Consider the following 21,679-nt stretch of genomic DNA (forward strand, 5'->3'; position numbering starts at 1 on the left):
TCACGTTACAGAGTTCAGATATCACAGTTGGTTCGCTCGGCCCTTCGGGTGCCAGGTGCCGGCCGCACCCCCTTAATGTTGGGGTGTGACATGTAGGGATTAGTAACATATGAATTAGTTATGTAGGGATTAGTTGTGCAGGGTTTGTAATGAAGGAATTAGTTATACATTGATCAGTAATATATGGATAATAATGTAGAGATTATTTTTTATTGAATATTTAGTTTGTTTTAATTAATAAAGTAGAATGAATATGGAGAATTAAACAATAATCACAACTTTCTTAGAATTGAGGTGTAGTTTGATTGGTTGATTGATTATCAAGTTCGATATATACCACTAGTTCTAAATTCGTAAAAGTTTCAGTTTCTTACGTATGTTTGAATTGTGGGAATTGGTTCCTTCATATGTGCCTTGAGCTTTTTATTTATTTATTTATTTATCTAAGTTTGAGTAGGATAAATAAAATAACGAACAACTAATTTGGTTGACTATCCGGTTGATATGTTGTCCTTATGGCTTCTTCATATGGTTGAACTTTAGTCTCAAAGATTAGAGCTTTACTGAAATTACTGACACAATTTAGCAGCATTTCCTTTTGATTCAGCGTGGATTCCATTAGAGTTTGGTTAAACGTATAGCACTAGTACTTAAGGACTAATTACCATTTAGATTGTTTTTGTTTTATGTTGTAACTTGAACTCTCAAGTCACTGTTTCTGTGGTAGCATGGACCTGGACTGATGAAATGGTTATGGTTATATTATGTTTGACTTAAAGGCCATCTGAGATAGAGAGAGAGAGAGAAGCATTGCCTTTCTTTGCCTAGTAAAAATGGCTAAGATGTCTTACTTTGTGCTGTCAAAAGTCACTAGTGACTGTTCATTGAAACTGTTATAGTCTGAATATTCATAAGGTAGGGTCGCGCCCACCTCCCCCTAAACTGTACTTGCAAATTTCCCTTCAAAAAGCTCTCCACGCCTACTCTTAGAAAGAACACTATTTTTCCTTAGGTAGTTCTCCGGACCGTAAGACCCTTTATGAGTAAGGTTAACCGAAGGCGGGGGAAAGTTTACTGGCATGCAAGATCAGATAGTTGTTTGTTTACATAGTATGGAGTAAACTCATGTTATAATGTAAGGCAAGTGTAGTGGAGGAGAGTACATCGACAAAATTTTGTCTCAACCTTTTGATCTATTGGCAGTGAAGTGTTTTGAGAAGCACAATGTCATTAGAGATTATTGCAGTGACAAAGGAGTTAAATACTTCATGCTATAGATAGAGAACTAATTCCACTTTACTTTTGGGCTTTTTGTGACTGATTTTCCATTTCTTCTCACTTTATAATTAGTTTGTTTAGGTGTTAAGTCATGTTTCTTGTATCACAGGTGAACCGGTTGCAGAGTGAGAGTTACTATGGAGGTGTGCGTTTACTTATGGCAATTTGTAAAATTTTCCACAATTATTGCAAGGATAACAACATCACTCTATCTGAGGCAAATTTCACTCTTTCGTATGATACTAACATTCCCCGCCAGGTAAAACTTAAAGCAGCAAGGTTTATCTGCTCCGAGATGGTACTATGCTTGTGTTTACCCCGAATTTGGATAATCAATTAAATTTGTGAGTGGGTATAAGATATGTGGTTAAGTCTCAATCTACTTGATAAAAGAAAGATATAAATATAGATATAATACGGCGGGAGCAATGATAATCGATGGTTTGCTATATACTTGTATGTTCACTAATGTGTGAGTGTTATTCGATTGAAGTAATGCAAGAAATGAACACAACAAATGTGACCGAAATCAGGTGTTTGAGAGAGAGATCTTGTATATATATTGCTATTACAAAGTGTTCTTGGTGTGAGGAAGCCAACCCCCGTAAGGAGAGGGATGAGCTCTATTTATAGTGTTGCCTCCATGGGCTTCATACAATGCTAATCATTAAAAAATAAGAGAAAGGACGACTCTGAGTGGTTTAGGTTGGCTGTACTGTCTGACACACGCATGGTGGGTGGTTGACCATGGCAGGACGCTACCGACGCGTGGCTCACGCGCAACGGCTCTTCCGGACCAACGATCACGGATAATCGGACTAACGGCCTCGATCGGCCCGGTGATGAAGAAACCGGACCAAATGGTGCCTCTGCTTAGCCCCGGTCATAGCGCTCCTCCGGTTCAGCATGGAAGTCTTCATGTATGCTCTTGTCCTCTTCTTCCTTTGGATCCTTGTCTCACCGGTTTTTACCGTATACAGCTTGGTATTTGTATGAATAGTTATTCAAAAAACCTCATAGATGTTCTTCAAAATTCAATATTGTAAAATACTTGTACAGCTTTATTTGTACATTTATATTGAAGCCCGAAGCATGATATGTAAGCTTAGATGAGAAACAAGACCAAGCAACACACAATATTTTAGGTTTTCCTTATATACCGACATTTTAAGGCATGTCAAATCCTTATTAAGCATGTTGTAATCGGTGAAAGGTTTTACACTTAATATATCAATATTCGGTTACTCGAACTTTAAATAGCTTATCAAGTTTATGAAAAGTAAAAGTGGTTGCAGTGGCTTTCAGGTTTTATGCTCAACTTTCTGATTCTGATCATGTTGGTTGTCAACTATATGTTGGAGGCTAATCAAGTTCACTTGAGCTTTGATAGTATTCTCTTCAAGCTCTGTTGTTTCTAGAACGGAATCGTGTTATGAACTGTCTTTTCTTAACAACCTTTTTCGAATCGTGTTATGAACTTTCTTTTCTTACCAACCTTTTTTTTTTTTAAATTTAATGGGCTAATTGGCAGATGCCTACTAACTGAATTTATTGATAATATCAAAATCAACCTAAATTAAGTTCAAATGAGTTTTTACTGCTGGTCAGTAAAAGCTCAAGTGGCTTGATATTTTCTTTATATTTAGCAAATTGTTTATCCAGTTGAAGTCACTTTACTAGTTTAACTAACAAAGGAACATGCTTCAGTTGGTTGTTGACAAAATTTTGGAAGTGAGCTTTAGCTGATTGTTGTCAAACCAATCCCAAAGAAGTTTCAACCGATTCAATCCCCAGCCTAATATCCAGCAACCCGATACTGCTTCAAATACTTGGAGGCTGGTTTGGCTATGCATATGAGCATTTCTTTTTATTTTTTATTTTTTTTAGATTCTTCCTATGGTTAACTGTACAAGAGGAAACAACTTCAGTTTAGTGTGAGATTTTTTTAGCACGAGTGCCTCCGTCCCAAAAAAAGATGTATATTTCGGACTGGGTCTACTAGAAAAAATTGTTATCCGACCAATGGATTCGCCGGCTTTTGGATTTTCATTTCTTTATGTAAAAAAGAGTTGGATCAAAGGCCTCGTCTCTGTACTTGTTCTATTTGTACAGTATCTTAATCTACAAAAGACTTCTTTTTCCCCAGTTGTACAATCTGCTTTGCAAAACACTAAGTTAGTAAAGTAGAGTTATTCCTTTTAGTAAAGTAGAGTTATTCCTTTATCTGTAATGGGGAGAAATAGAACTGTACCTTGGAATAGGCCCACACAAATCGATATTATATCTTTTGAAATTCAGACGTATACAAAATAGAATCCTGTGGATCCTGCATGTTCTATTAAACTGGAGATTTACGTACATAGAATCATAACAACTTCTTGCTTTCTCTAAGGTTTTTTTTTCTCCTTAGGTCTTTTCCTTGTCTCCTTCTTTCCTCATCACCGCCGTCTCTGCCTCATATAAAGTTATAAAAATATAGTGGTGTCTTTAGCAACTCTTATCGCTGCTGTTGGTCATAATTTTAGAAGAGAAAACATTCACGATAATCTCTCATTGACAAAGTGTTATTCATAATTCAAATACTTTCCACATCCCAGACAGGGCTTTCAGGTTCCAGTGCTATTGTTACTGCTGCATTGAATTACCTTCTTGACTTTTACAAAGTCAGACATCTGATAAAAATTGAGGTAAGGCCAAACCTGGTCCTTAATGCAGAGAAGGAACTTGGTATTGTAGCTGGTCTGCAGGATAGGGTGGCACAGATCTATGGAGGCCTTGTATACATGGTATAGAGCATTAATAGCAGCACGCTTTTCATGGTTATAAAGTTGGTATAGTTTGTATGATCAATTTTTACCTTTCTTTCGCAGGATTTCAGCAAGAACCACATGGATGAACTGGGTCATGGCATATACACACCCATGGATATTGGTTTTCTCCCGCCTCTTTACCTCTTCTACGCTGAGAATCCCAGTGATTCCGGAAAGGTCTGTATCATTGACACCTTCGTCTTTCTAATGTTCGGCTGATGGGTCTTTGGAATAGCAGGAGTGGTCTTTATTCTTTATTTTAACTCAGCATTACAGTTTAAAGTATTGAACTATATCTGTCATGATACAAAGAGGTTAAGGACGGGAACTCGAAGAGGGGACAGTTTAGGCTTGTAACCCATAAAGGACCCTTTATTTTTCAGCTTTGTTCTTGCTTTAGAAGAAAATGGTTACCTCCTAGTATCTTCCACAAATTTGCTGAACACTTCTGATGATGGAAGACGTAATTGCTGCACTAGGTTCACAGGTGAACATGAATATCAGTATCTTGGGGCATTAATTGGTAAAACATTTCTCTGATTCAGGCGCATAGTACAGTTCGACAGAGATTGTTAGCAGGTGATGAGTTCATTATATCAACAATGGAGGAGGTTGCAAACATAGCTGTGGAAGGACAAAAGGCTCTACTTGACAAGGACTATGCTAAGCTAACCGCCTTCTTGAATCATAATTTTGATTTAAGAAGGTAAAACATATGACAACCTTCTCTGAGTGATTGGCAGATCTTTATTAGTTCACCATCGCATATAGCTGATTTAGTCATTAGTTGTCCTAATAGGGTAATGTGACCGACCAACTGACCGGCTTTTGTTTTCCTTTTGACACATGTTTGTGCGACAATGCTCTTTACATCCATTATCACAATGATGTTCTATTGTTCTTTAATGAGACATATGTATGCTCGAAAAACTACAATCTTTCGTAATTGATGTGTTTTTATCTAAGAATGTAATACATGGAAGCAAAGGATCCATAGACGATGCCAACTAGTTGAATTAAGACTTAGTTGTTGCATGTACATTTGATTTGCTAAGGAGTAAGTAGCAGATTTAAAGAACCTCCATTTTTGGAGAAGCCCTAACGTGCTTTGGAAACAAATAACTTAGCTGTTTTGAGATGAAGGGGGATCGGATAAATGGAATATATACGGTATTCATATTTCCTACTCTAACCAGTGTGGGATTGAGGCATGGTTAATTGATTGATGCCTTCCCTACCTCTTCTGTTGCCAAAGCTATTTCTATAATCAAATTTTGATTTTGTATTGTTAACTATGGAGCTAGTATCCTTAAAGGAATTTCTGAAATTCGGTATATGAATTTTGTAGGAGTATGTTTGGTGACGATGCCCTTGGAGCTGTGAACGTGGAGATGGTCGAAGTGGCTCGACAGATAGGTGCTGCATCAAAGTTCACGGGAAGCGGTGGGGCTGTGGTTGTATTCTGTCCAGATGGGCCTTAACAAGTGAAGCAGCTCGAGGATGCATGCCAAGATGCTGGTTTTGTTTGTGAGAAAATTAAAGTCATACCTTCGTTTTTAAATGGTATTGATCTTCAAACTCTTGCTTCAAAGTGAAAATGGTGACAGCTTCTCCAATTTTGGACCAGTTTTATTCTTTCACCTTCTAATGCACAGTACTAATACAGAGGCATCACTTGTTTCCTATGGATAGTGATCATGAGGATTAAGCATCTATATATGAAACTTGAACTGTCCAATCTTTCGAGAATATAAGCAAGATCTACGTTTCATTTTCTGTTTGTTCCCTGGGGTGTTTAATTGGTCATTTACAAATTATAGCTATGATGTGCCAGTTACTACTATACTGTTTGATCAAGAGATCTATGTAATGGAGGAATTATCGTATGCTTTTCTTCCTCGGAGGTATATGCACGCGGGAGGAATGGAGAAAATCTGGGTAGGGAGCGTCTTCCCTTTTAATGGACCTTACGCGGCGTGAGTCCGAAATAATCGGGACCCCAAAGCGGATACCAGACATCGGGTGGAAAATCAATAAAAAGGACAGGGGCAAGTCAAACGAGAAAAGAATAAACTTCTTCTTTTCGGATGGTTGCTTTAAACATGACGGATGGCAGGAACGAAGAGGGGGAAGAGGGAACTGCAAGAAAGGGGAGAAGAATATGCTGTTATAATAATAAAACTTAAAAAGAACGCGTCTTACAGAAGTTATCACAGACATTTCTATATCAGGTGCAACAATAATATTACGAAAATGTAAGGAAAAAAAATCCAATTACAACTCTATGGCCAAGCCTCACAGACACCTCTCTGATCACAAAATCTCGTGATTCTTTACGGGTCTTTCATCCCCTTGAATAAATATGACCTCGCTCTTTCTAATTAATACAAAGAGGAAGAAAGCGCAAATTCTCTATGGCTAAGATTGTGCTTTCAGGAAAATGTAACAAAAGTTATTACAAAACTTCTGTGGATTATTTAAGATTAACCCACATTTAATTAAATGATGAACACTATAATTCCACCCCAGAATAGAAGAGGGATAGAGTATGTCTATGTCCTCCCCAAGCTTTGCATATGTGATGCTAGGAAGGAGCAACTCGACTACCAGTACCAAAATAACGATCTCCAAATTCTCCCATACCAGGAATCACATGCAGGTCCTTGTTAAGGGTTGTGTCAATCTCTGATGTCACAATTTTCAATCTTGGATATTTGTTGCATACAGTATGTAGTCCCTCAGGGGCCTGCATGAGTAAGTAAAACATTCAAAGCTATCTGATGGAAAATACTCCCTCCGTCCTCCGTCCAAATATTAGACATTTTGACAAATTGAATTTGTTTCAGAATACTTGAATATTAGAAAAAGAAGTCATTTCTTACCTTTTCGGTAGTAAATCTACCCCTATTGTTAGTAGAGTATTAATTAAGTGAAATGTTAAAAGAGAGATAATGGGTAAGTTAGAACAGATACGCTTATGATTAAGTCTATTAAATGTCTTTCTTAAAGGGTGTGCAAAACCTTAAATGACAAACAATAGGGACCCAAAGAAGTAATATGGAAAACTATCTGAAACAAAATACTTTGGGTTTTGATTTTCACAATGTTAAGTATGATTACTCACTGATATAAGGTTTAAGAAAACGATATTAGACTCTGGTACACCTTTGCTAAGCAGCACAGAAATAGCTTTCACTGCAGAATTCCCTGGACAGTAATTAGCAATTCATTGGTTAGTGGACAAAGTTATATATTCAGGAACTTATGATTGGTAGAAGCAAAGCGTATCCAACCTGAAGCAAGTACTGGATCAAGCAGCAACACATGGCGACTTGCAATATCTGAGGGTAGCTTCTCATAGATCAACTGTAATGTTGCTTGGATCGGTAAGAACTTGCATTTTTCTTGATGTTCTGCTAGTATTAAATTCGCTCTGTTGTTGGAGATTTTTAAAAGTGCGAGCAGAAGTATAAGTTTGAGCAAGGAGAAATGTTGTCTGTATGGATTGGAGGCAACTCTTTGTGCGTGAGCATAATGCAGTCATACTATTGTACTTTATTGCATACCATTTTTTTCAATAAAAGCAACTTTTACTAAGGAACGAGAGAATGTAGCTCATCTTAAAGCAACAGTTCTTTCTGACAATAATTTTTTGCAGTATGTACCACATTTCTCTGTTCTAACATGTACTAGCTTCCATCTTTTCTTTGTTCTGGGGATTGAAGCATTAAGAGAATAATGGGGACCGGGAAAGCCAAAATGCAATAAAGCTGGTAATTTGTATGACTAACCTGCCTGCCACTGTTACCCTCCCCGTGGATTAGAATTTTGCCGATTTTGATTCCCTTGCAGCAAGCCCTCAATGCATTTTCCATGCTTTCTCCACTGATCCAAGGCAATCATGTCAACTTTCAATTTGTTTATGACTATTATAACCGAAGATGCATTTGAATGGCATGCTACTCTTGATAACTGGAGTGTATTATGGAACAGGAACTGTCTGGAATATATATGCTGTAAATGCTACTCATTCTATAATAGAGTAGGAAATGACTACCTTCTAATGATCGAGACTCCACACAAGCGTTTACAGAAAACGACGCCACTATAAACAGATCCTGCAAATGAGGAAAAGATAATTCTTTAATTTAACAATTTCCTCTTCTTAGATTTTTTTGCACATCAGATTAAGTTATCAGACAACAAACAGTAACACTTTATAGAAAGTTTAATATGGTAATCAGGAAAATATAATAATAACCTGCTGAAATCGTTTAAATTGAAATGAGGGTGTAAAAATTATTTACACTGCCATTGTATATAAATATGACACTGCTTGTGCTCCTGAAATATATATATGTGAAAAGCAGCATCTCCTGCTCAACCCTCCGACCTCCTCCAGTTGCCAAACTCATTGAGTTTCCACCATATTTGTAAGTTATCAACCCAGGTTTAGTGTAGTCAATTAGATGTAGTTGACTTTCAAGTGATCTGATTATGCAAATATTTTATGAACCTTTAGTGCGTGGAATTTAAACTCGTCTAAAACTTGGAGAGTGCAAATGTGTTAATCTAGAAACACTTCCCACTTCCCTAAACTTAATGGGCTAAATCTTTGTTAACATACATGAACTAACATATTTCTGAGACAAAAAGGAGTCTGGAAAGGGGCACCAAAATATTTAATCTTAGTAATTTTTTGTGCCTATTTTAAGTGGAAGCATATGAGAACAGGAAAGTTACCTGTAGGAGTGATTATCTGCTTCTCAGTAAAGGGAAGGTGACCAAGACCATGCTCCACAACCTAAAAAATGAGTAAATAAACGTGTTTCACAACATTCTCAAAAGAGAATTTATTGACATGAGATAAAAGCAATCATACCAAGCGAATAAGGCGATCTGCATAAAAAACAAAGTCATGCTTGGTTGTTTTTGCATTTCGTACAAGCGTATGCATCCCACGTATCTAGAGAAAGGACAAGTGTTATGGAACTGTTCCGCCTTGGTCTTCAAGAATGTTGAAGGACAGATCAAGAAACTTTGCATATTCAAAATGTCCAGTACTTGAATTGGAGTACGATCAAGAAGACAATATACATACCTGAAATGTAGAATGTATAACGAATACATTTGAATATATTTTGCAAAGATCGTGCTGTCCAAGCTTTGTACGAATATGTTCAACTATCAAGTTGATTGCAACATCATTATCTGCTCCTCGCGGAATAATTACATCAGCATGTTTCTTTGTTGGATGAATGAAGTCCTCGAAACCAGGTTTAACATATTTTGCATACTGCATGTCAAATAGCTCAATCAGATTGAAGAATTTCAAATTTCAAATGAATCAAATATAAGATTTCAAATGGATCAAGTAATAGAGAACCCAAACTTTAGTGAATCATCAAAAAATCTACAGTTTTCTGATGTTGAATGAGTATACATATGCAATATTCTGATTAAACGTCACGTGCATTGAATTGTTTAACTGGGTAACCAGTCCCTATTAACATCAATTTGGTAACACAGGTGAATTACAGGAATACAAAGCAGATTGTCCGTGTAATTAATGGTCCAAAAGGACTTGCCAATACAACATTCCTTATCTGATCAGTGTAGCTCACAGTCCGAGGAGCTATCTGTAGAAGCATAGCTGACTGCAATTTGTATACAAATTAGATGTACATAATTTCTCAGGGATAGTGTAAAGACTTTTTACTCTATCAGTGTATTTTAACTTGTCGTAACAGACAGGTAACTAATCCGGAAAGGAGTCTTATGTGCAAAAGAACTGCTAAACTGATAATCGGTCATACACTTTAGGAGCAATAGAAAATCCAAAAGGAGAGTAAAGTGCAGAAAAAAACTGCTAACTTGATCTAGCACGTATTGGATGTTTCTGTTCCTCTCAACAGTATCCCGCCGTATCCTCCTTGCCAGCCGCACATCAGAGTCTGCATTCATGAATTAACTAATAGTTTAGGGAGCAATATGGAATATTGGAAATATTTCCTAATAGGGCTCTCAAATTAGATTACTTCATTTCCAATTTCAAAAGCAAGATTATGGGTAAAGAGTGGACTAAATAATATCAAGTAAGCAGCTCTCTTGTTTCTCTTTTCCCGTTCGGGGATAAGTAAGGGACGTTAAGGGTCAGTTAGAGAAGAACCTGAATCAACAAAGATCTTCATGTTCATGAGATCACGTACACGTGGATCATGTAGAATAAGAATTCCATCTAAAATGATTACATCTGAGGGATTGACCTGCATTTGATTACAAAATGTGTTTGAGAATTGAGAATCCTCTGCATTTGAAGTTAGAAACTTCAAGATGAAAGTTGTAAAGGCAAAATATAAAAACCGTGCTGATACATTTAACTGATTGCGACAGCTTCAGCAATCATGACTGCAATGTGAACTGTTGCAGGGTAATGATTTAAACAGAATTTCCATTTTGTTTGACTGAACCTATAAAAGTATGGTATTCCTATATTTTACACAGTTCCCATCACTTAGAAAAGCAAACTGGAACTCTATAGCCTGAGACACGGTATATTGCAAGTGATGTATTCAGGAGATTACTTCTTAGTAAGATGTAAAATTCACAGCCATCAGATACACAATTCTATATTCTGACTGGTTCTTCATGCATGATTAGAAGCTTTGTGGTAAGGTTAAAAAGTACTTAGCAAGAACGTCAACTTAAATCTTTGGCTAGGGAAGATGAATTTATTACCACACGGGCTGGTTCGATGCTCCTATGGCACTTGAAATCATAATTAGGAATGTTAATTGCTCTTCCATGTTTTAATTTTTCCATACACGAAAGCAGAAGCTCCGTATTAAAGGCATCTGAAAAGAATGCACGATTAAAAGAGACAACTTTAGTATGTGTTCAATAGAGAACCTATTCAAGCAATATTTGCCATCAAGTATGGAACTTCAAGATTAGTTCCGTACCAGGATGATCAAAGTTGTAGTCGTGTACTTTCTCTAACTGCTCTGCAGTTAATGGATGATAAAATGCTTCCTGAAAGTTAAACTTAGGGTGATCAAGTGTTATAAGATGATGAAGAGTTAAATATGACAAGAATGCAAACTTCCAGAATACCAATTGTTTACAGTCAAAACTCAAAAGACATTTAAGTGGGATTGAATAGGAAATCAAGAGGTAATTCTCATATTACAAAGTGAGTGCATATGAATGCTGAGCAGTGGTAGCAGATAGAAAAGCGAGCAAGCTATTACTTGACTGATTAGGACGACTCGTTGATTCTGAAGCTGTGAAATAATCATATCGCAAACAGTTGTTTTGCCAGATGCAGTCCCTCCAGCAACACCTTCACAATTTCATTGATTTCTATATGAATACAAAGAATGCATGGATAGAAATGAAATACCAATTGGACATAAAAGATTCTCAGGCATACAAGTGTCAATATCAGCTTATTGCAGTCACTCGACATCAATCGATCAACTATACATCAGTCCCAAACTAGTTGATCTCAGCTACACAAATTCTCTATATCTGTTCCACTCTATTCGAGCTATTGACATTCGCTTATTTTCACATCTAATTGCACTCCCATATTTTAATTTTCATCCAGTCATATTATTACACAACAGGAACCAAAAAAAAAAAAAAAAATCTTGCTGTTTTCCCTTCATAGCACTAAATACAGTGTAGTCCTATCCAATCAAAACATTCCTACATGAAAAGTAATGCACCATGTGTCCGAGATAGTACGCGAGGGTGAGAGGTGCATGCGCCATACACTTGATGAGTTTAACTTACCTCATATTTTCAATTACGGACATAGATACACATTGTGGAAACTTACTAAAATGTCAGCACATATTAATTCTGAACTCATATTTCAAAAGTGCAATGGATTCAACGGTAAGAACCTTAAAGGTTGAACCAATCCGGGGTGGAGCCTTACCAATGACGAAAGGTACCTTCAACACGACTTGTTCAGTGTCTGTGGCTGCATTTGATTGAAGCGAGAAGTGATTTTCTACACTGCTACTCAAAGCAGCAGCCATTTGAGAATCCATCGATCGGGCTATCCTACACAAAAATAGGTCTCATTGATCAACTAAAATATAATATACGCCATTGGCATGGATTTATTATGATCTAGAGGTTATTAAAATCGTCATGGAAAAAATGAACGTGATTGTTCTCTGACTTTGTAATCATTCCTAATGAAATTCAATCAATCAGCTAGTCCAATATCACATTCTATCTATATATGATCTTTCTAAGTAGACTAAAAATAGTCATTAGACGGTGAATCTTCATATACTTTAATTATGAAGTCTTCATTGACAATGACAGAGGCAAAATTTTCACCAAGAAGGTTCAACATCTACTATATATACATAAAAAAACATTTGACCTTATACATACAACGTAATTTACAAGTGAAAGCGTTTTGTATGAACCACCTTCTGCCCCTCTAGCTCCGCCCCTGTTCATAAGATTGTTACACGAATATCCTTGAGAATCTCTAATCTCACGGGTAAAAATTATGACATATGTGACGATGGAGGTACAACATTTATAGATGTATAACACTAGTGGCAATTTTCATGTAGAATTTTGAAAGCATTTAAAGATGGAAATTTACCTTTTAATGATTGATGAAATTAGTTTTCATTCGCTCTGTGGAGTAGCGATATGGTAAAGAAGAGCGAGGACTCTGTTTGGGTGATCTTATTATGGTTTGTTGTGAATTGTTGAAGAAGCAAACTGAATGAGCGGCAAAATCGCATGTATGTTTTGGTTACCTATGTATTATTTGCATCTATTTATTATTGAGTTTAATTGATATCCACTTACCTATAAAAAAAAAATTACATTACTAATCCATGATCTGACATGTACGGGATGAAAATGTCATTCTTAATTCCACGAGAATTTTTATGAAAGCCTTTCATCTATGAAAGTTTGATTTTCCCAAAATGTATCCTAATTTTTGGCCTAATTCTCCTTTTGATGATCAACTCAACCTCTGTTCGAAAAGATATACCTTTGTTATATTTCATGTTAATTTTATGTTGAAAGTAACATGTCTTATTTTATAAAATTGTAAAGGGTTACTTGCAAATATTTTAAATTATGAAGGGTTACTTATAACTATTTTTTGTCTAAAAATCCTAATCTCATTAAATTTAAATTTTGTATTTTCCTCCGTTTTTAGGTGAATTTAATTTAATTTTACTCAAGTCTATAGTGAAGGGTGTTTTTTGACAGATGGTTTGATTACGATATTCGAGATGCCTACTCTTTTTGTACAATAATCAAACCATTTGTCAAAGCACTGCAGTTTATAATTGAGTAAAATTAAATTAAATTCACATAAACGGAGAACATACAAAATTTAAATTTAATGAGATCAACATTAAAATTTGTAACCGCAAAATATTTACAAGTAACCCTTAGGTGAATGCACTTCAACAAGTGGGATGTTGCAGGGTGTAAATGATTTTCTCCCTGAAGTGTGAAAAATAGATAAAGATATAGTATTAAGGATTACACTTTTTTTTTTAATCAAAAGATTACACTTCTATGTTAAAACTATTTAGAAAATACTTAAGAAAAGCGTGGCTAAGAAATTGATTCTCCTAGAACAAGAGGATATTTTTTCTTCTCTATGTCTCCGCCTATGGTTCATGAACATAAACTTGGAGTTCAATTAAAGTGTTACTGTGAAGGAGTACCATCTAATATTTTGGCAAAAAATAGTTCCCAATGCAAATAAAGGAACTTTACTTCAGATTCTCGCACTTTGATATCCCCAAGAAAAGTAACAAGTATATTGGCCATTCAGATCAGATACAACAAAAATGATACTTCTAACTAGAATAACCTTTTTGGACTGCATAAATTATAACATAGCACAGATGCAACTGGAAATTATTTTATTGAGAAATAAAGCAAGGAAACCCATTATATCAAAGATTTAAATATGTAAAACCTACTTTATAAGATTATATTTAATTTTCTAATTTATGGACCAAGTTAACTACGTACAAAATATGGCTGTGAAAAACATAACTACACCCCACCCCTACTCTTTTGCAGATGTATATTCATAAGTCTGTACTTTTGCAGATAATACATTGATCTTTTGGGATCAATCTTTTTGTTCCAAAAGCCAACAATAGATCAACTGAGATCCAGAATCCAGCTTTCATTCCTGAAACACAGAGAATTTTCCAATCCGAAAATCAGTTAAAACTATGGAAAGATAGTCCCACCAGTGTCATTGATAAATTAGACATATATAACACATTGGCCATGAGGATGCCTCAGCCAGTTCCTAGCAATGACTTGCAGCTACATTATGGGACCATGAATGAAACAAGGAGCACTGAAACACAAGTCCATTCGCGAAGAAAAAATACATACCAAACAAACGTCACTAAATTGTAAATTCCTCCTTCCAAAATTTCTTTCTTATGATCAAAATTCTTTCTTCGATCGAGGAGAGAGCATCAGTCCGTGGTTCTACCTCTGATGACCATCCATCCCATTTTAATGCAGTCAAGAATTTTCTTACAGAGTTTATTATATGAGGCTTGTCCCTTATAACGATGAATCCTTCTGGCCTTATAATGCGGTCCATCTCAATAAGTAGATCCTCGATGCTGCAGCCTCGATCTTGTATCTCCGAGAGGATCATCCACGCATGAAGTAGGTCATATGTGCGTGGATATGTTGAAAATGATTCACACCTAATTATATATGATGGTTAGTCCTTATCAAATTGAAGGTGCAAATTAGAAGGTATATTTTGCAAGACTACAACATCGTCATTCAAACATTAAAAAAAGCTTCTGGACGTTTTCCCCCTAGCTCCTTTCATCCCATTGGCATGACCTACTTTCTACTTTGAGTTGTTTCAAAAGACTGATCTCTTTCATAGATGTGTTTTATGTGATCCTTACCTTTTTATCGATATTAAACACAGATTACTACAGTCTGCCGTTATTCAGATCTTGATATGAAGCATTTTCCTAAAAGCAGCACCTTATTGACTAATTCCCAATCAATATTTTCAAAGTGTGACATGTAGTTTCACTTCACTTGGAAGGTCATGGAAATTTAGATGGAAGGGCGCATAAGAAGAAATTCATTATCATGTCAAAAATGTGATGATAAAAGCTACAAAACCATTAATTACTAGAACCAAAATATCATGGTCGTTGAGAATAGTCTCCTTTTCTTGGAAAGCACAGTTATACAAGGTACTTATTAAAGAGGAAAAAGTTGAATTCTTTTTCATTTCTGTTTCCATCTGTTACAGAACTCCTATCCATCCAACTGTTTAAGTCTATGTTATTATTTACTGTTTCATATCATAATTTAAAGTCATACAGGGGAATCAGAGATACAAGTGAATTTAATCTATAAAGAAGTGCATGAAGTCTTAACAAGCTATGGGATGGTGATAAACATGAAGGGAGCAAAGTGGGATTAGCATATGTCATTCACTAATAATTCTTCATATTTATTTCCATTTATTTCATCCTCAACTGATGTAATTTTATAAAGTTCAAGCTCCTCTACTGTTAAATTTATTAAGAAAAGGAGAGCGATCCAAATCATAGGTAACCTGCCAATTATGAACAACTTGATGTGCAATAAATAAGAATGAATTTTGGATTTCTAAGATTGAGAAAGTAGGCAGTAGGCAGTTAGCAGTAGGGTGTCCATATGCCACAAAAAACGGAGCAGCAATTCTGCTGGTCCATGGGAACCGGGATAGAGGATGCAAAGAAAACAATATCTGAAAAGAGTGGAAAGTAGCGCACCAGTCATGAACTGTCCCAATTAAGCCTCGATCATAAATTATTTTCAATCTTGATGACATATTAACAGAAACAACATTCATCACCCAAATGTCCTTATCCTTTAGTGCAGCTGCAAACCCACCGAGGTTTGAGTTCATGTCCATCACATTCCTAAACGAGTTCTTTTGGATAACAGACTTCATCTGCTTCCAATAGTCAACCACTCTGTCATGCCATACACTCTGGAAAATTACATATATTAATTAGCTAAAAGACAAATTGAACAAGAAAAAGAAATCATTGAATAAGATCCAACAGAAATACAGTCTTCACTTATTTGTGAAACTTACAGTGTCTTTATGGAATTCATCCAAAGTGACACCAATTTCCTCCAAGCGAGGTGGTGGAGCCGTAAGCCTCTTTGGCCAAGGTTCTAACCGAGTCCCTTTTTCCTTATGCACCTCTTCAATAACACGTAATAGAAAACTTATCAGATTAAAAATGAAAATTAAGTATTTGTATTCTCCTTGCTAGAAGTAGTCACTGAGAATGACAGTTCTATGTGAGCTGTCACTTCTGTTTTTTTTTTTTTTTTTTTTTTGGATGAAGTGTGAATTGTCACTTCTAAAACAATCACAAACCATGCACAGCAAAAAGCAGCTATTGACGCCACAGTATAAACAGAAAAATTTATCATCTATCAGAAGGACACATGAATTGAAAGAATATGGACCATTAGCAGTTGCATACTTACTCGGTGAGTAAGGAGTAATGCAAGCTTTCATGGGTACATTCCAAGCTTCATCAGGCTCATCACCAGACATGCACAAGGGAGGTTGGGTCCCGGGACTTCTCTTCATATAACAGCTGTTACTCAGAGGTTTAGCCCATATCACAGTTTGGTCTCTCCTTGAAACAACTCTCCAACACATTCTTCTTAATAGATCATACATAGCATTCCAAATTTTTCGATTCTCAGCATCATGCGCATAAGCTTCAGGTGAAGAGTACACAAAATAACCACCTGGTCTAAGCAATCTGTCAAGTTCCAACAGAAGAATTCCGTCTCTTTGGAGCCAATCAATTCTACAGCGTGAACAATGTGCCAACTCAAACGATCTGCTAGGATAAGGTAGTCTTTTAGTGCCCAAGACTCCTAGCGTAGATGGGATTCCCCTTTCCAATGCAAACTGTATTTGATTCTCATGCACATCATTAGGAGCAAGCGACATAGCTATAATATCATGGGAAAGAAGATATGCCCCAAAGCTCGCAACACCACAGCCAACGTCAAGAACATTTCTTATGTTTCCGCCATTGCTGAGTTTTTCGCCGGGCACTTTGAGCATCTACACAAGCACATTAGTGCAATTAGTATAAATAAATCAACCTGCAACATAAGTAGAATTAAGCTTAAAATTACCCCTGCAATTGCTTCAATGTATATGTCAGCTCCATAATGAAAATGTGTTCCTCCACCAGGGAATTTTATTTTGTCACCATCGACAACCATCCAGTTTTGGTCAGACTTTTCCTGTGCAAGATGTGTATGGGGTATGTTTGCTTTCCACACTTGGTCTCTACTAGCTGGCCATCTAATTGGGATCTGGAAATCTAACAAGGACCTCCTTGGCATCAAAACTAGACAGAAACAATAACAATAGCAATATCTAAAGGTAACCTCATTAATGCACATGACGACAAGTGTGAACAAATTGAATAAAGGGAATCAATTCAAGATCATTAATATCCAGATTCCTTCATGGCTTTCTACATTCAGGGGTCGTTTAGTAGGCTGTATAGGTAAAATAATGTTGGTATAAAACAATGTTTGGTTGCAAATTTAGGTCTAGTACAACTAATACCAGTATTACTTATACACCCTATTCAGTATAGTAAATCATGGCATTAACAATACCAGTACTATTCTTATACTTATACCCTCTATTCAGCACTATTTAGAAAGTATGCAATGCATGTTATTTTACAAACTAAAAAGTCGATAAGAAATAATGGCATAACTTGTCTTCGAACCAAACGAGCCCTCATTTACCAAAAAAACTGAGCAAAGCAGAAAAAAGCAACCAATTGCTGACCTTGTAACCAGCTGGAGGGGGGATCAGACAGTTATAACGACGATGAGGAGGTGGACAATGCCTCTCATAATGTTCCATAAGAGTCAAATTAAGCCTCAACCTCAACTGGTATATCAAATTTCTGTCGAGGCAAGGTATCAACTCCGAGTACCTTGTATCACAAACCTAAAATGACAAAGCAAATCAAAATCTTAACACAAAACACCTTTAAAAATGCAAACTTTACAAACATCACTTAGCAAATAAAATCAAGAATTACATGCATACAGGAATACTTTTAGGAAGTTCAAGTTCTTGATCTTCCATATCCATATCCACGCGCCTATGGTAAGAAATCTTAGTAACTGGATCAGAACCATCATCAACAGCCAAAGGACCACGTGCTTTAGGAAGACCAGGAGCAATAAATGAACAGTTATAAAGACAAACCAAACCCAAGAACACAATCATCCCAAATATAACATATTTTAACAACTTGGGTCTATGAGGTAACTCCTTTTTTTGCTTCATTTTTCACAAAAAACAATAAAATACCCACTTCAAGATTTCTGCTGTACTCAACTGGGGTTCTTGGAAAACACTTGTTAACTTAAAGCCCAAGTAGCAGATACAGATCCATTTCTGGCATACCAAGAAAGGAATAAAAGACTATTCAGTGGCCATAAAAGCAGTATTCAAGATTCACTTTTTGATTCAATTGGGGTATATAAAGTAATATCCTGAAATTGAGAGGACTGTATTTGGAGTCAGTAGGAACATGTGGAAAGTGAAGTGAATTTTGGATGACAGTGTGCTGTTGAAGCTAAGTGTTGGTTGGTTACTGTTTGGTGCCACTTTTTGAGAAAAGTCGAGACACAAAGTAGCGGTGTAGATCGAGTACAACGAGTCGTTTGGTTCCTATTGGACCATGAAGAAAAATCATGTTGACCTTTGTCTTATTTGTGTGCTTTTAATGAGTTACATAATTATATAATCAGATCATATACCTTTAGTCATTGTAGGAAATCTTTATGTCTTATTATTATTAATTGACAATATGATAAAAATAATAACCAATCCACCACCCTATATTAAGTTGTATGTACTGATCTTTAAGAAAGAAATTAGACTTAATATATACATATCCTCTTAAACTTGTTAGAATATTTTATTTAAACACTTGAACTATGTCATACTCTAATTAAAAATCTCAACTCCTAATAAAGTGTTCAAATTAGATACTTTCAATTTAAATTTCAAAAAATATTTTGGGTATATTTTCATTCATCTATTAGGTAGTTCAGTTAACCACGTAAAACATATCATTACCTTTAGGTATACGCATTTGCCTCAATAAACCGTAAAATCCTCTACATTTTCAACTTGAGGTTGTTGCGTTAGAGTGTATAACTGTATATAACTTAAATTTCATTTTATTAGGGGTGTGTGAATTTTCAAAAAGTACATGAGGGTAGAAATAGTTTTTTCCTTTAATGAATTTAGTGAGACACAAATATGAATTAATCAAATTAGAGTGTTCCGAATAATAATAATATTATTATACACACCAACAAAAAAAAATCAAAACGCACAAAATTTCTTTTTCTAAAAGTTTTCGTTCCAAAAGCCTCCCTATAGCAATTATTTAAAATTTTGTAAAACAAAGAATTAGATTCACGATACAATGAGCGAGTTTTTCTCCTAATAAAATCATACTAACAAGGAAAAGAATAAAGTGATCTAATAAATATTGTCAATTTATTAGTTTATTTTCATTCTATGCCAAAGTACCAAGTTAAATCATTTATCGGATTTTGCTACGATTAATATCAAATTATACCAAACAGAAAAATAAAATGAATTTTCAAAAAATGGGAAATAAGCACAAGGGAATCTTTCTGCATTGGGGTGGGGGGGTCCTTTTTCATTTATGGTTATTATTGGGATCCTTACAACTTGAGGGTAGAGGGCCCAGTGGGTGTGGGGTAAGTTATTATTATCTACACTAACCTTTAGGAAAATATACTTGCTTTTAAGTGTCACGCGCTACTGAATTCAGACAGTGGATATTTGTTCTTTAATCCTATCAGAGAACGCGTGATTATCACGAAGCATTTGTCACTGTTTTGATCTTATAATGCTGACTCAGCTGCCTAGTATTACTTCCACCCTCTCTTGTTTCTTTCTTCTTCTTTTTTGGCTATTTTATGAAATTTGCCATAAATAGAAAAGGAATGGAAGATTAACAACAAGGGAAATAATAATAATTTTAAAAAAAAATGATCTAAAAGTAGTGGATGAAGGCTAGTTCTACCTAAGAGTTTGTATTGAGTAGGGGGGAGTTCATTGATCTGTTAGATATGATTTGGAGAAACTTTAATTCGATATAGTTCGATTTTTTTTATTTTCAATTTTGATTTATTTGATATGAGTTTACACCATATTATCATAATTCGTTTTTTTAATCAAATTTTGAATACGCATAATTGAGTAAACGAATGCAGCCATCAGATTGTAAATTTCAGTGCACAAAGTTTATGCTAACTTGATTCACCTTTACTGGATTTTCTTATATAAATTAACTTTTAGTTAGATATAAAAGTAAAGCAAAAACCATATAGATTTAAAAAAAATAAAAATAAAAACTATACATTTAGATATTTCCTTAAAAAAAGATCTGTGGCTGTGTAAAATATTCAACGCGGATGTACCGCATAAACTCATGCTTAACTGTTTGATAATAAATTCAGAATAACATAATTGAATTTAAAACTCTAATTATGAACAACAAAAAAACTCCTCTTATGCGATTTAAAGCTTCCTGGTGTGCTGGTTCGTGGAGAGTAATAATAATATACTTGAATTGTGTTCTTATTTATATGATTCAAAGTTTGTTCTTTTAATATGATATTGTTACAGAACCTATCTTTCTGATGAACTTCTTTCCGCCTGTTTTCTAGAGTTCAAGCACAGATTCTTGCCTATCCCTTATTTGTCCATGTAGACCGTTTTCTGCTAAAGGCAACATGAAAAGCACCTATATATATTGTAATATGTCAGAGGAAGGACGACTAAGCAACTATGATACTATTGACACCTCAAACTAAAACTTACAATTGGAAATCCAACTTTAGGTGATCATTATGATCAAAAACTCACTCTCTAGAGAATTTTATTGACCACCAATATAAAATGGGGAATCTGATTAGCACCAGCCTCTTTAACTTCTATTCTAACGGACTGAATATCTTTTATAAAAAATCGGAGGAATATGAGACAATTTTTTCCCCAAAATCCCCAACGAAAAATACAGACTATTCCTTCCTTTTTATCGAATCGATCATAACCACAACCCACATTCCGAAAAATTGTGCACCACAAATAAGAGCTAATAAAGAGACCCATGAATCCGTAGAAAGACATCACGATTCCTCGTGGGAAAAACAAAAAACGATTTGCCGAGGCGATAATTTGTTCATGTGTTCACTATACATGTCCTATATTACTTACGACAAATGTTGCCTACGTCAATGATCAATCTTAAGCACCATAAAAATGAGTTTACCATCTACCGCATTAGATTAGTATAATAAACGAATTTGGCCATTCTTAGGGTCGTTTGGTATGCAGGATATGGTGGGATATTTCAGGATTAAGTTTGGGCTTCATTTTATACTTTGAGGACGTTTGGATTGACTTTTTAAAAATAACT

At 35.5% G+C, this 21,679-nt stretch overlaps 2 protein-coding genes and 1 pseudogene across 4 annotated transcripts; 1 reads left to right on the forward strand and 2 right to left on the reverse strand.

The window, feature by feature from the left end:
* The first annotated feature begins 835 nt into the window (after positions 1-835).
* On the forward strand, positions 836-5,941 carry LOC132625046 (glucuronokinase 1-like; annotated as a pseudogene).
* A 143-nt stretch (positions 5,942-6,084) lies between these two features.
* On the reverse strand, positions 6,085-13,858 carry LOC132621493 (uridine kinase-like protein 5). Of its 2 annotated transcripts, XM_060335781.1 has the most exons (14): positions 12,034-13,858; positions 11,339-11,430; positions 11,051-11,120; positions 10,827-10,942; positions 10,258-10,354; positions 9,963-10,042; positions 9,190-9,384; positions 8,971-9,054; positions 8,832-8,892; positions 8,146-8,206; positions 7,880-7,973; positions 7,382-7,454; positions 7,213-7,295; positions 6,085-6,834 (listed from the first exon to the last, which is right to left on the reverse strand). In XM_060335781.1, the coding sequence occupies exons 1-14, from the start codon at positions 12,146-12,148 to the stop codon at positions 6,673-6,675; spliced, it is 1,383 nt and encodes a 460-aa protein (XP_060191764.1). In that variant the 5' UTR covers positions 12,149-13,858; the 3' UTR covers positions 6,085-6,672. The 2 variants fall into 2 exon arrangements, 1 of the variants encoding a protein (XP_060191764.1); XR_009575530.1 differs by lacking the exon at positions 6,085-6,834 and having other exon boundaries at positions 7,220-7,295; positions 7,382-7,521.
* A 187-nt stretch (positions 13,859-14,045) lies between these two features.
* On the reverse strand, positions 14,046-18,818 carry LOC132621492 (probable methyltransferase PMT9). 2 transcript variants are annotated; one of them, XM_060335779.1, is made up of 8 exons: positions 18,256-18,818; positions 17,989-18,153; positions 17,316-17,498; positions 16,647-17,241; positions 16,243-16,355; positions 15,914-16,134; positions 14,508-14,833; positions 14,046-14,295 (listed from the first exon to the last, which is right to left on the reverse strand). In XM_060335779.1, exons 1-7 carry the CDS (start codon positions 18,496-18,498, stop codon positions 14,521-14,523), a joined length of 1,833 nt encoding a protein of 610 aa, XP_060191762.1. In that variant the 5' UTR covers positions 18,499-18,818; the 3' UTR covers positions 14,046-14,295; positions 14,508-14,520. The 2 variants fall into 2 exon arrangements, with proteins under 2 accessions (XP_060191762.1, XP_060191763.1); XM_060335780.1 differs by having other exon boundaries at positions 18,248-18,385.
* Positions 18,819-21,679: the final 2,861 nt, after the last annotated feature.

Source organism: Lycium barbarum, chromosome 12 (genome assembly GCF_019175385.1).
Source record: "Lycium barbarum isolate Lr01 chromosome 12, ASM1917538v2, whole genome shotgun sequence".
Lineage (NCBI taxonomy): Eukaryota > Viridiplantae > Streptophyta > Magnoliopsida > Solanales > Solanaceae > Lycium > Lycium barbarum.

Bases quoted from the DNA above. Each gene is read 5' to 3' on its own strand.
- LOC132621493 (XM_060335781.1), bottom strand. From the start codon at position 12,148: ATGGATTCTCAAATGGCTGCTGCTTTGAGTAGCAGTGTAGAAAATCAC. The intron at 11,431-12,033 runs GTAAGGCTCCAC...GAAATTGTGAAG, and splicing joins GAAGGTACCTTTCGTCATTG to GTGTTGCTGGAGGGACTGCA. The intron at 8,207-8,831 runs GTAACTTTCCTG...CCTCATTTGCAG, and splicing joins GCAGATAATCACTCCTACAG to GATCTGTTTATAGTGGCGTC.
- LOC132621492 (XM_060335779.1), bottom strand. From the start codon at position 18,498: ATGAAGCAAAAAAAGGAGTTACCTCATAGACCCAAGTTGTTAAAATAT. The intron at 18,154-18,255 runs GTATGCATGTAA...TTGTCATTTTAG, and splicing joins AACTTCCTAAAAGTATTCCT to GTTTGTGATACAAGGTACTC. The intron at 16,356-16,646 runs GTAAGTATGCAA...GTGTTATTGAAG, and splicing joins CATTACTCCTTACTCACCGA to AGGTGCATAAGGAAAAAGGG.